Raw genomic sequence first — 14,722 nt, forward strand, 5'->3', positions numbered from 1 at the left:
ACCCCTAACTCACTCTATGTCCCTTTACACCTAACTCTGTCACATGGAAATTGACTCTGTCAATTGGAAATGCTCAAATACTTTGATCAACTTCTGAGAATTTATCCTATGGAAATAATCAGAGATAAACATACATAATGTTTACGTATAAGGAAGGTCACTCCTGGCTTCTGAGAGGTACAATGTTCAACGGAGGTCACCTGGATATGATTTAAGAGCCTTGAGCTAAACAACATTCAAGTGGCCTGGAAGACTGTGTTTCTAAAAAAGCACGCAACCTGGCAGTGGACGTGTTATGGTAAATGAGGCCCCGCCCAGTGCCAGGCCTTCACCAAGGGCAAAGCCAATTCAGCCTCCGTGAAGCCCAGGGACCACCTTTCAGCCTGCACAACACACTAACAAAATCAAACAGCATCTCATCATTCTCAACTACTGCGGCACTCAGACGTAAAAACAAAGCTGCTCTGGAAATGTCTATTTTAAAACCACATTCTAGACTGACCTAGATCAATCGTGTCTCTTACAACAAAAGAGAATCAGAACCTAGAAATTTCTATGAGCAAAATGGCAACAAACGCAGAGAAACCTCAAGACACACCACTGCACCGACAGCCTGGGCCTCACTCCTCACTATCATTCTACCAGAGCCCCCAGCAGGAAAGGCAGCTCGGGAGCCCTTCCGAGTCCGGAGAGACCCGACGTCATTCCGCCAGGGCTCCCACAGGGTTAACCGAGGCCGAGAGGCGGGCGGAGGCGGCGGGCCCTCCCAGCCATTCCGTGCCGCGGTCCTGGACACCTGCACTTCCTCACTCATGAAGGAAGAAGTAGAGCTCTGCATGAAAACAAAAACCCTAAATCTTTTCTCACCAAAAAATTCAAATACATCCTCCACAGTAAGGGGCACCGGCTGCCGCTGTCACTCCGCAACGCGTTGTCAAACAGGGTTCTGATCCGATGCGTCAGGCCGGTCTCCGGGATGGTGGCGTGGACCTCCCTGCCGTCCACCCTGCAAGACAAGGGCTCCTGTAATTCCGAGACACCTTCTCACACCCACACCACAGTAGACAGAGATCTGTTAGAGGCAGCAAATGTCAGGGACAACTGGGTCCGAGCACGGGAGGTCGTGCCGTCCCCCAGGTCTGTGGGCACCGGGCTGTGGGGTACAGGTGCAGTGTGGCTCCTTCCATGCCGAGTCTGCCTAGAAGCCACGCACAAACTCCTTGCTTCTCTGTTTTCTATGGAAAACCTACCCTTTCATTAGCAGAATACAAATTGTACTGGATGGGAAGGAAAGATCTTTCAATTGAAAGTAGAGCGAATAAAGTCCCAATGGAAGAAGTAAAAAAGAAGCAAACTGACATACTATTCGGAGGCAATTCTGAAGAGTCGATTTATAAGGCCAGAGTGAGGCAACAACAGAGATTCTGGAAGCAACAGTGATGCCAGAGCTAGTATGTTCCCAAGCCTGTCACTTAGCTTCAGATATAAAACACAGTATCAACAGATGAAAACACAGTATCAACAGATGACGTTTACAACGTGACACTGTCATCATCAGCAGTCATAATTACTAATTATTTTACATGCCCTGTGAGCCCAGCACTCAGTCCTCGGAGCAACGCTCTGAAGTAGATTCTTTAATTGGTCCCATTTTACGGAAGGGAACCTATTAGAAACTTGAAGTGACTTTGCCAAGATCACACAGCTGGTAAGTGGAAGAGCTGGGATTTGAATCCAGATTCCAACTCCAGAGCCTGTGCCCTTACCCACCAGGCTTTTACTACAGCCCCTCAGACGACTGAAGGCCTGGCAGTCACCACGCGTGCATCGTAAGCAACGCTCAGGACCCCAAGAGCGTGGCCTAGGAAGCCAGCCACAGGCGCCACCGGTGAAAGCTGCTGCTACTTGCAAGTCTCTTCTTCCTCTCCTGACTTTTTACTCTACAACATGGAGAACCCCCACGGCAGGTGTTGCAGGCCCTGGCCTGCATTCATGTCTGTGTTCCTGAGGACTAGCAGGGCGGGGGAAACACGGCAAGGTCTGTGCACAAGACGATCTGTAGTTACCTCTGCACAGTTTCCACCAGCCTCTTCCTCATTTTCTCAGCTTCAATGGCAAACAACCATGGCTCCAAGGGTTTGGCAGACCTGGTGACAGCATCGAAGAACCGTCTGGTCTTACTGGCGCTGTGGGACTTACTCTGAATCTGTATATACGCCCTCCAAAGAACCGGGTTGCTGGGATACAGCTTTAAAGCCTCCGAGAGAGCCTCTCGCAGAGGAGCCAGCGGGTAGACGCTGATCTTCATGTGGAATCTGAGCAGGCTCGTGTGCATCAGGGTGACGGCCTCGAGGACCTGGCTCAGGCTCCGGGGCCTGGCACTGCCCTCCAGGCCGGAGCCCTCCGGGGAAACAGAGCCCTTCAGTTTTGCAAATACTTGCTCATATATCCGCACCGCACCATCGATCCCTACGGTCAAATACTGGAAGAGCATGAAGCATTTAACCAAGCTAATCAGGCGGTTAAAGGACTCGGTAGGGGTTGGATCGGAGATACAGCTCTCACCCAAACAGTCCTGCAGCGCGTGTTCATAAGCCTTCCGGGCTTTCAAAATGTGAACGCCCAAGACCTGGCCGGTGCAGGGCCCGCAGGGCCCGTTCTCGGCCAGTCTGGTCAGTATGTGAACAGCCCGCGCTGTGGCGGCCCCTCCCGCGTCTGGCAGCAGCTCCACCTCCAGCTCAGCGTACAGGAGGCTGAGCTCACAGAGCTCGTGATCCCTCAGTCCCCTGCTCCCCGCTATGCTGAGGGCCGAATCAAATACTTTTCTGGCGTCCTCTGTGTTGCCGAGCAACCACTCCAGATGCGCGTACTGCTTCCAGAGGCAAAAACTGTTGCGGTTGTCTGGCTCCTTGAGGAGATTCTTGGCTAGTTTTTTGCAGTTCTTTCCTTGTGACTTTAATCTCTTCTTGTTTTTGGTGTGCAGACACCAAATGACCTAAAGGGAGAAAGGAAAGAATGACTCCAGGTGCTCTGAGATATTAAAGCAATCCCTCTGCACTGCCAGCTGCAGAAAGCCATCCAAGGCGTCTTCCTTCATCACGTTCGGGAAACACTTAGGCAACCTGAGAGACAAATCAGGATTTTTTCAAGGCCACGGGTGCCCCAAAATGAACACACCCAGGTTTCCATCTGAAACCCATACAAACAAGGCTTACATACTCCAATGCTCTTCTCCAAAGAGAAGTGACCACCAAATTTTATCAGACACTATTTTAATAACACTGCCTGGTGTGTGCAATCTGCAGTTAAAGTGCCAGAATTTGGGGTGTTCAAATTCAGTACTAACTGGTGGCCAGCAGAGGGCAGAAGAGTCAATCCTAAATGAAATTCTAACAGATAATAGATATAAAGAGCAGGGTAAGTAGCTTATTTTATCTATTTTAATAAGCCCCTAAATCCTCTAACCATGCTTAAGCTTAAGCTTGGTTCTTAACACAAACTGCTCACATAACCACAGACATCTGGTAATAACAAATCAACACAATACACAGCTTCCGTCACTGACGCGCTGGACTCTCTCCTGTTCTCCTCTTCTCTGCGGCCCCTCAGAAGGGCAGCCACACACCCAGTGCCTTCGGGGGTCCCAGAAGGAGGAGAGGCTGCGGCCCAGTGCCCTGAGGAGCCTGGCCATCCCACTGACAAACAGCGACAAGGAAATGAAGTCCCCACTTGGGGAAGGAGAAGGCTGGAGTTACCTTTGCGATCTCATACTGTAACCAAGAGAAGCAGAGCTGAGACCGCTCCTGGCCTGAAAACAAAGGCATCACAAGGTGGAAGATGTTGCGGATGAACTCCTCGCCCTCTCGACCATGACCCCTGGTCCAGCGCCGGCATCCCAACTGGTCCGTGCAGCCGACACAGCTGATGCCGGAAAATGAAAGGTTGAGAAAAGTCAAGGGCTTTTCATCATAAAGTCCATTATCGAAGATGCTGTTCTCATCCATGGCCAGATAGAGGCAGGAGGTTGGAGGGCTGAAGCCGGAAGGCACACCCAAGAACTGCAGAAAGGCCGCAATCAGCTGAAACTGAAGATCCAGGCTGGAAAGTCGGATCAGAGACTGTCCGATATCATCAAACAACACCTGCAATTTTGAAGTCAAAATCAAGTGACCAAATGCAGCAAGCAAACAAAAAGCCTTCACAATTTTTTCCACAATTTTTTTTTTGGATGTACTAGATGAGTCAACATTAGAGGCCTCCTAAGGCCAGCCGAGAGCTGGGGGGTGGGTGCAGGGAGCCCCGCAGTGCCCCCCCGCATCCTCACACATCCTGGGAACTCTCTGAGGGCAGGAGGCAAGACCAAAGTGAAAACTTTCAAGGTGTCCTAATGGAGTCACAGAAAATGCAGAATCACATTCACTTCTAAGAACATAATGGCTTTCATAGTTACTTTGGTAGGTTACAGTTGTGAAAATTTTTATTTTAAGATAGAACAACTTTACTATTTTGTGGTTTCTTTGTACAAAATTGCTTCAAGAAATGACAAATATGCTCAAAAATACATAAATAGCAGCAAGGTAAGACAGAAACTACAGGAAGCAATGACCCACGTTAAGAGCAATGATAAGAGCCTAATACTAACTGGACACGTTTGTAGCTGATTTCACGTAATGACTTTAAAACGTAAGGCCACAGAGACTATGCTGTCTCGGGTCCTGGTTACAACAAAGAGGAGATCAAAACATGAGCCCAATAAAACTGGAGCATCTGGAATGCAACTAATCCAAACCATCAATTCATCAGAAAACGCTTCTCCTCCAGGTTTTGACCAGAGAAAAAAATCTAAGACACTGCTCACAGCAGGAGTTTCTCCAGAAACAAGTTTTCAGAAAATGGCTGAAATGCTGGGCCTGGTGAACAAACTTTGGAAGGTCGACCATAAACTCTAAAACCCTCAAACGGCAAAGACAGACCCCACCCATTCTTCCTGAAGCCTTCAGCTCTGCCAGGGAAGGGACCTCACGTGCAGGCGCATCGACCCCTCCGTGAGCTGAGGTCCCCTAGAGGCTGGCCCCTCCTTCCTGCCCAAGGACCCCCCCTTTCTCTCTTCCCTAATTCCAGTCTGGCCAGCCCCTTCACCATTCCTCGGACATCCCAGGCCCCCTGGAGCCTTCACTCATGCTGATCCCTCTGCCTAGAGCCGAAGCTCTGGCATCAAATATCCCTTCAACATCCAGGACTATTTACTGAGCACTCGCCACAGGACAAGCATCGTGGAGGCACTGGTGACACAGTAGTGAAGGAAACAGAAAAACGTCCCACCCTCAAGGCACGTAATTTTTCGGGAGGGGAACAGACAGCAAGCATGTCAAAGCTCAGGAGCCGCACCTCTGTGAAATCTGTCTGTCCCAGGAATATATCGCATGCCAAGCAGCATGCAGTGGACCCTTGAACCACTCGTGTCACTGATACACAGGTTTGTTTCACTAAGCACACCAGTCCCACGTGACCTGCGGCTGGTGGAATCCGAGGCCATGGAACTGCGGGTACGGAGGGACAACTGCTGAAAAGTCATACCCGGATTTTCGACTGCTCGGGCAGGGCGGGTGCGGTGCTCCTAACCCCTCACACTGGTCAAGGGTCAACCGTAGTTGGTATCTTGTCAAAGTGGCTCAATGACAGGTATCAAGAGAATCTCTTCCTTTATTCTATTGTGAAACTTCCAGAGCTGCTGCCACTAGACACAGAGGAGCAGGTGCCAAGTCCTGCGATGACCGTGGGGAGGTGACGTGAGTGAGTGCCTGGTGCACACAGGTGCTCAGTAAGTGTCCGCTTCTCCCCCAGCAGGAGGCGCTGCACACTGACTGTCCCAGCATGGCCTCACTGCCCCTTGTGTCTTCCAGAGTCAAATCTATCTGCTACATCTCTAAGGATCCAAGAGTGGGGTGGGGAACGGGGACACAGTTAAATGGTCTAGGACAGTGACTCTATGTTTTTAAGCCCTCAGCCCTTGGGCTTCCATGTGAAAAATTAACTGAATAACTCGGAAGACACTCTCCATGGGGGTGACCTGAGAGCTGACCCTGCTCCTTGGGGACAGAAACTATCAGGTCAAGTGCCCTATGCTCCTGATCACCAGCAGCCACAACTATACCCTAGTTTGGGGAAGAGGAAAGTTTCTGGAGACAGGAACAGGAGCAGGCTAGCATCTCCCCAGCCAGGCAAGTGCTCAGAGAGTCCAGTAGCGCTCCTTCTGGGAACCAAACCCAGTGGTTAAAGGCGAGAGAGCAAAGACCCCCCAGGCTGGGGCAGGGACTGGCCTGTCTCTCTGGATCCTCGCAGTCTTCCTCGGTCTGCTTCCTGGTCTTATCGGGGCGCCACGGCCGCCAGTGCCTCTGGTCTCGGGACCGCTCTGCAGCAAGCCAGATCCGCCACCTGGGCAGAGTCTTATCTTTAATTTCCTGGTCATCATCTTCTGGTTCGTCATCATCGTCATCTAGACAAGAACACAGCTTCTAGCAACTGAAACCACCACCAGCACTTACATCTACCTGCTTGTGCCGCTACAGCGGTGGGCACTGGAATACCAAGATGAGTAAGAACTAGGCCCAGCCTTCTGGGACACTCAGTGGCATTTAGAGACTCTCCTATTATCAATCAAGTTTCCACGAAAAAGGGGCAGGTTAACTGATGAAATCAGATGCTTTCAGAAATGCTATCACTGCAATTAAAATGGGAATGACACATATTTTGGAACAGCACTGTCCAGTAGAACTTTCAATGATGACGAAAAAGTTCTATATCTGTGCTGTCTAATATGGTAGCTACCAGCCACATGTGACTTCCTGGGTACCTGAAATGTAGCTGGGAGAATAACTGAATTTTTAATTTTATGTAATTTTAACTAATTTTAACTAAAATAGCCACATGTGGCTAGTGGCTACTGTATTGCATAACACAGTTCTAGAAGGCTAAGTGACATTTAATGACTGTATTGTTTTAGAAATTTTCTTAAGCCATCAGAATTTTTAGCCAGTGGCCTTCTGATGATGACATACATTCACATTTTTTTAAAGAGGCAATTCAAGGTATCTTATACTTTATTTCACTGTTTCCTAACTCTGAACATGCAGAATAGAAGAGGGGAGCTGAGAGAAGCAAGATGGCGAAGTAGAAGGACGCTCATAGCTCACCCTCTCCCACAAACACACCAAAACTCACATCTACAGACCTACTCAGCCAACCAGAGCACCTGCCAAACTCCGACAGAACATCGCCCTCTTCAAAAGACAAAGATGCCAAAAATCTGGTAGGAGAAAAGGAAAAAAGAAAGAAAAAGCAAAACAGTGTGGGAGCAGCAAAGGACTGGCACTCGTTCGCTGGGTCGCCCCCCACCACCGCTCCAACGGAGAGGCCAGTGGGACAGAAGGGGAGCCTCCAAGGCTCAGATCTGCCCCGAGCACCCCTTGACCAACAGAACTGAGTTAAACTGGCACAAAGGGTCCCCGCGACACCCAGACTAAGATGCGAGCCAGCAGCTGGGGCCAGGACAGGCCGCCCAAGCTGGGCGGAGGATGGGGGCGGCTGCACTGAGGCAGCCCCGGGGGACTACAGGGGGCTGTGCACCATGGCTGGGAGGGGATACAAAGCGGAACAACCTCGGTCCCCCATAAATTGCGGGAAAAGCAAAACAACACAGCTGGTATGCCCTGGGGGGAGGGGCGCCATAGCCTTTGTCTCCTCAGACCTGAGCTGCCATTACTGGCGCTTCTCGCGAGAAGAGAGGCTGGTACAGCCACAGCCGCCATCTCCTCCTGTGAACAGTGCCTGGGCAGGGGGGCCGAGACGTGAATCCGCACCCGGGGGCTCTGCAGCCTCCTGGGCAGGACTGAGACTTGTTTACAGCCCGAGACAGATAGGATCTTTCTGCCCTGGCACCTCAGAGAACTCACGCCACCAGGACGAACAAGCAACTGAGATTTGGCACAGAGCAGGGGCGGGGCCGTTCCGCGGTCTTCCCCAAGCCTGCCTTTGGAGTATCGACCCAAGGCGGAGTGGGCAGCTGCACAGAGCAGCGGAGCGACCGGCGCCGGGAGAGGGCGGGTGGCCACCCCCCTTCCTGGCAGGAATGCAGCACCTGACCACGGTGCTGGGAGGGGGCGCAATCCGCCCACTTGCCTCCCTGCCCAGCACAGCATCTGACTGTGGCATCGGGAGGGGGAGTCACCCGCCCACCCACCAGGTAAGAGCTCAGCTCCTGACCCAGTGTTGGGAGGGGGCACAATCTGCTAGCCGACAGCCATGGGAGCAGCACAGACGAGCACGCCAACAGAGGGCCTCTAGAAACAGCAAGCTGAGGTCACGAAACAGGGTGAAGACACAAAGACCTCTTGATAAAATCATTAAGAGCACACCATCTCCAGGAGAAGTAGATAACTGATACTCCTTAAGCCACAGTGCCAGAGAGATATGAGCAATATGAAGAAGCAGAGGAACCACTCCCAATTAAAAGAGCAAGAGAAATCCCCTGAAAGCACGATCAAGGAAATAGACATTGATGGCCTACTAGATCAAGATTTCAAAAAAGGAGTGATCAAAGTACTGAAGGAACTAAAAGAAATAGTGTTTAGAGATATAAAATATGTCAAAAATGAAATAGAGGCTATAAAGAAGAACCATGTAGAATTAGTAAACTCACTTGCTGAGATGAGAGTTGACCTAAAGGCTGTACAAAGCAGGCTAGGTAATGCAGAGGAACGAATAAGTGATCTAGAAGACAGGACAACAGAAAGCACCCAAGCAGAACAGCTGAGAGAAAAACAAATAAAAACAATGAAAACAATATAAGGGACCTATGGGATAATATAAAGTGTGCCAATCTACACATAATAGGGGTTCCAGAAGAGGAAGAAAGAACAATGGGGATTGAAAAGGTATTTGAAGAAATCATGACTGAAAACTTCCCAAACCTAAAAGAAAGAATCAGATATCCAAGTGCAGGAGGCTCAGAGGGTCCCAAACAGGAAGAATCCAAACAGACACACACCAAGACATATCATAATCAAGATGGCCAGAGTCATGGATAAAGAAATGATCCTAAAGGCAGCAAGAGAAAAACAAAGAGTGAGTTACAAGGGAACCCCCATAAGGCTCTCAGCTGATTTCTCTACACAGACACTACAGGCCAGAAGGGAGTGGCAAGATATATTCAAAGTCCTGAATGAAAAAAAGATGCAGCCTAGGATACTCTATCCTTTAGGATAGAAGAAGAGATAAAAGAACTTCATAGACAAGCAAAAACTAAAAGAATTTAGCAACACTAAACCCATGCTAAAAGAAATAATGACAAGTCTACTCTCAATAGAAAAGAAGCAGGATGCTACAAAAATGAGAAACTCATAACTGGAAAGGAGATAACTGCCATGAATTACAAAAAGAATAAACACAAAATTGTAAAAGAAGATACCTAAATCATTAAGAGTGGGAGAGAAAAGCAAGGAAAGCCACTGTGGAAAACAGTATGGAGATTCCTCAAAAGACTAGGAATAGACTTCCCATGTGACCCAGGAATCTCACTCCTGGGCATATATCCATAAGGAACCCTACTTCAAAAAGACACCTGCACCCCAATGTTCATAGCAGCACCATTTACAACAGCCAAGACATGGAAGCAGCCTAGATGTCCATCAACAGATGACTGAATAAAGAAGATGTGGTCTATTTATATGATGGAATGCTATTCAGCTACAAAAACCGACAACATAATGCCATTTGCAGCAAAATGGACGTTTCTGGGGAATGTCATTCTAAGTGAAGTAAGTCAGAAAGAGAAAGAAAAATACCATATGAGATCGCTCATATGAGAAATCTAAAAATAAAAACCCAAACAAACAAAAACATAAATACAAAACAGAAACAGATTCATAAACATAGAATACAAACTTGTGGTTGCCAAGGGGGTGGGGGGTGGGAAGGGACAGACTGCGATTTTAAAATGCAGAATAGATAAACAAGATTACTGTATAGCACAGGGAAAAATATACAAGATCTTGTGGTGTCTCATGACAATGAATATATACATGTTCATGTATGACTGAAAACTTGTGCTCTACACTAGAATTTGACACAACATTGTAAAATAACTATTACTCAATAAAAAATGTAAAAAAAACAAAAAGAAAGAAGAGGGGAAAATTCTGAGTCTTCATAAAGATCAATATTTAAAAACAGACAAACAGGGTATGTAAGATTGTACAGCCACCTAGAACACAGTTTGGCAGTTTCTCATAAAACGAAACATGCACTTATCATAAAATCCAGAAACTGCATTCTTGGTTGCTGATCACAGAAAAATAAAAACTACGTTCACACAGAAACCTATACACTAACGCCTAAAGCAGTTATATTCATAATAGCCAAAACCTGGAAACGACCTGAATGTCCTACAGAAGATGAACAGTGAAACAAACGGTGGTCCATCTATACCATGGGTACCACTAAGCAAGAAACAGGAACAAACCGCTGATACAAGCAACAACGTGGCTGAATCTCAGGGAAATTATGCCAAGTTAAAAAAAACAAAAAGCACCAATCTTAAAAAGTTACACAGAAAACAAACGCTGGTGAGGATGAAGAAACTGGAACCCTTGAGCGTGGGTGGTGGGGATGTAAAATGGTGCAGCCAATGTAGAAAACAGTACGATGGTTCTTCAAAGGATTAAACATAAACTATCATATGTTCTGGCAATTCCACTTCTTGGTATATCCCCAAAAGAAAGCAGGGTCTCAAAGAAATACTTGTATATCCATGTTCACATGGTATTATTCACAACTGCCAAAAGGTGAAGCAATCCAAGCGTCCTTCGATAGATAGAGAGAAATGAAATGTGGTCTGTGCTGACAATGGAAAATTATTCAGCCTTAAAAAGGAAGGGAATATTGACACATGCTACATATTGTATGGATCTTGAAGACATGCTTTATGAAATAAGCCAGCCACAAAACAAGTACTGTATGATTGCACTTAAATGGCATTCTTAAGTAGTTAAGTACTCGGATCCACAGAGACAGAAAGCAGAGTGGTGGCTCTCCAGGCTGCAGAGGCAGCATTAGGATGGAGAGTTAACATTTAACAGGTATAGAGTTTCAGTTGGGGAGGATGAAAAAGTTGAGGAGGTTGACAGAGGTGATGATGGTTGCACAAGAGTCTGAAAGTAATTAATGTCACAGAACCGTACCCTTTAAAATGGTACATTTTGTGTAATTTTATAATAAAAAATGTTGAAAAAAGTTACATGCCATATGATTTCATTTATATAAACATATGTGAAAAAAACAATAATATAGTAACAGAAATGGAGAACAGATTAGTCATAGGGGTGGGGACAGAGGGGGAGGTGGACGTGTCTCAAAAGGTCCCTCCACCGCGTTAGTGGTGACAGGGACCCTGCCTGTCTGGAGCCTTGCACTGCCACGCAGACCTTAGCTAACACAAGTTTCCATTCCTCAGATGAAGAGACCAAGGCCCAGAAAGCTCACACCCTGTGAGAAGAACCTGGCCAGGCCTGGCCTCTCTCCCTCTCCCACTTTCAACAAAACCAGGGAGTGGAGCAATTTCTGAATAGCCAAGAGCTGAGCTGTCCAATCAGAAGCCATCAGCACGTCACGCACTTGAAAGTGGCTGGTCTGAACTGAGACGTGCCCTAAGTGTCAAATATACACGAGAGTTTGTTTGAACAAAAGAAGGCAAAACATCTCATTCGTCTTTTTAATACTGATTACATGTTGAAATGGTAACGTGATATACTAGGTTAAACAAAATACATTATCAAAATTCATTTCACCTGCTTCTTTTTACTTTTTTGATGTAACTACTAGAAAATGTGAAGTTACGTACATGGCTTGAATCATACTTCTGTTGGCCACTGTCATGTTAAGAGTGTAAATCTGGAAACTACTTTGGAGTCATTTAGAATGACAGTTTCATAAATGCTAGTTAATAATTATAGTATTCCTAAAAAGGCAAGTATTTTTCAAAGAATATGCTGGTCTGTACATTGCCAAGGAAACAAAAAGACTGTTTTAAATACACACTGAAATGGGAGGAGGGGGAGCAGGGGATTAGTAACAAAATTACTAATCAGAAGCAACCTACAAAAGGAAAAATGAAAATTACTTCCTCTAGAAAATGAATGTATGTATGTTCATGTATGACTGAAGCATTGTGCTGTACACCAGAAACTGACACACTGTAAACTGGCTATACTTTGATAAATATAAATCTATGTTTGTGTATGTATGTATATATATATATATATATATATATACACACACATACATATACAAAAAAAAATTACTTCCTCTGAGAAGACGCAAACCCTCACAGCGTATGTACTAAAGGAACTGGGGGTGGGGGGGTCACTTTACAGATGCTAAGGGAAGAAACAGTCTATTCTCCCAGCTCATTTACTTCATGTATTTTTGACATTTTGATGTTTGTATAACGTTCTTAAGCTACTGATAAATAGCTTATACATATAAACAAATAATCCCTGAATAGGTAAAAGCAAATTCTAGGAGGAAAAGGCATCGCAGCTCAACCGAGAGGCACCTTACCTGGGCTGACGACCACCCAGCCGCCCCGCTCCTGCTGGTGCATCCACGCTCTCCAGCCTCGAGCACCCTTCTCCCCAGCCCGCGGCTCTCCACTGTCCCAAAAGGGCTCAAAGAATTCCACCTGTACGGATTTAAAACATGGAGGTTAGGCCACCTTGTCCACAACTGCTGAGTCACTGGGCAAAATAAGTGCTGACTGGCGTAACAGGGGCTTATGATTCCTGAAATCTTGCTCGTTGTTAGTCTTGGGAGGAGATACCTGATACACACGTCAAAACAGAAAAAACAATTATCCAGTGTGACAGGCAGCCACCAGGCTAGCCTCCCGTGACCGTGACCCTGCCCCTGCCTTGTGGTATTCACACCCTTGAGCATGAGCTGGACCTAAGTGACTTCTCCCAACAAATAGAACGTGGCACAAGGAGATGGGATGGCACCTCTGAGCTTAGGTTACAAAAAGCCTGGCCACGCCCGAGAGGGACCTGCAGCCGGGGAGGAGAGGGCTGGTTTCCCAGCTCTGACGCTGGCAGGCCAGTCTAACCAGGACAGTGGCACTGCCAGTTCCCAGAATCCCACGGGGCCCCCTAACTAGTACCCAAAGTCAAGTTGCCGCTAAGAACTTTTGAGGGGAAGGAGATTCAAAGTCTTCTTTTCAGTTGAAGTTTAGTTGATTTACAATATTATATTAGCAAAGTTTCCACAGGACAGACTGTGAGCTCGAGGGCCTGACCACATCTCAGTTACGGTGTGTTCCCAACACCTGGCACAGGGCCCCCACGGAGTGCAGACTCAGTAAATGCTTGCTGGCTCAGCGCTGAACATGGTAGGCACCCAGTGAATAAAAAGGTCCACGTGTGACAGCCTGGCCCGTCCCTCCTTCATTTGGCCGTCAGTCCGCAGTGTGGGGAGCGGACCAAGGGCAGCAGTTCCGCGTGGGACGGAATGTGAACACTGCAACCCACAGTAGAGCGATCACATCATCACCTGACAATCAGGACTTTAAGACTGAGCCAGTAACCTGCTCAATGAAAACTTGTGTAGGAAACCTTTTGAAGAGGACAAGCAGGCTTCCAAAGGGCACACGGTGGGCCAGGAGCCGCAGGACTGCCCGGCCAGAGCCACGCACCCCGGGAAGAGGGCAGAGCCCCGGACTCCGAGTTTACCCAGCAGCCACCCAGGGAGGGGAAACGCAAGGCTACCCTCCCTCTTTACAGGGTTTGCTCTTATCAAAGGGATGGAAGAAAGCCCACTCGAGAGAAAGGCTCTGCCTATTTACAATGTTTATGCTACCAATGTCTCCGTTATAAAGATGTGGAATGTTACTAAACTAAAATTCAAAGTTGTCGTGTAAATGCTCTGGAACTCAGACCTCTTATTCGCAGGATGCCTACCCTGTTCAGCTCTGTGCCAACAAGCACTGAGTCCCCACTGTGTGCTGGGCACGGTGCCAGGTGTTAGGAACACATGTTGTGCTGAGACGTGGTCACGCCCTCCAGAATATTTACAACCTCAAGTGTGTGGGTCCAGACTCCCTTCAGTCCCTCATCAGCACCTACTCTCATCACGGACGGTGAGTGTCGGCAAAGGGGTGGGGACAAGGGCGACTGGGATCCTGACCTCCAGCCACACACCCAACACTCTGCAGAGGCTAAGAATCACTTCGGTAGCACAGCGTGTTCTTAAAATAGCAAAGTGTGTCTTAAAATAACTGTATTATCTGCCTTATTGTACTAACAACCAGTTATACCAATACTAACCAATATTTTGTCTAGGGAAAAAAACGTTAAAAATAATGATAAAAATAGTCTTTACAAGCAATTCATGAAAACTCCACAAGATGGAGACCTTAGCCTCTTGTGAAAGACCTTTGAAAGTTCACTGTAAATTCAGATATCCTATCCATCTCCCGCCAAACCCTCTGTGCCAAGTAGGAAACAGTTTTCTTGAGTGGAAAAAGGAAAAAGAAAGTTTTTCTTATGGACAGCTCTACAGTGAGATTTTTTTTAATTGCTACATATTATTTTTTTTTAATTGCTACAAATACTGGCAATGTTCACTCATCATCTAAACAATTAACCCCTCCCCAATTAGAATCAGTGTTGACAAA

The 14,722-nt window shown here is 47.2% G+C and overlaps 1 protein-coding gene across 1 annotated transcript in view; it reads right to left on the reverse strand.

The window, feature by feature from the left end:
• Positions 1 to 14,722, reverse strand: part of NRDE2 (NRDE-2, necessary for RNA interference, domain containing) — a 41,603-nt gene that overhangs the window by 4,406 nt on the left and 22,475 nt on the right. Inside the window, exons 8-12 of the mRNA XM_006208192.4 lie at positions 12,616 to 12,736; positions 6,321 to 6,496; positions 3,756 to 4,142; positions 2,067 to 2,995; positions 868 to 1,006 (exon numbers count right to left, since the gene is read on the reverse strand). Of these exons, the coding sequence (XP_006208254.2) occupies positions 868 to 1,006; positions 2,067 to 2,995; positions 3,756 to 4,142; positions 6,321 to 6,496; positions 12,616 to 12,736 (1,752 nt within the window). The remainder of the gene's footprint in view (positions 1 to 867; positions 1,007 to 2,066; positions 2,996 to 3,755; positions 4,143 to 6,320; positions 6,497 to 12,615; positions 12,737 to 14,722) is intronic.

Source organism: Vicugna pacos, chromosome 6, assembly GCF_048564905.1.
Source record: "Vicugna pacos chromosome 6, VicPac4, whole genome shotgun sequence".
In the NCBI taxonomy this organism is placed as follows: Eukaryota; Metazoa; Chordata; class Mammalia; order Artiodactyla; family Camelidae; genus Vicugna; species Vicugna pacos.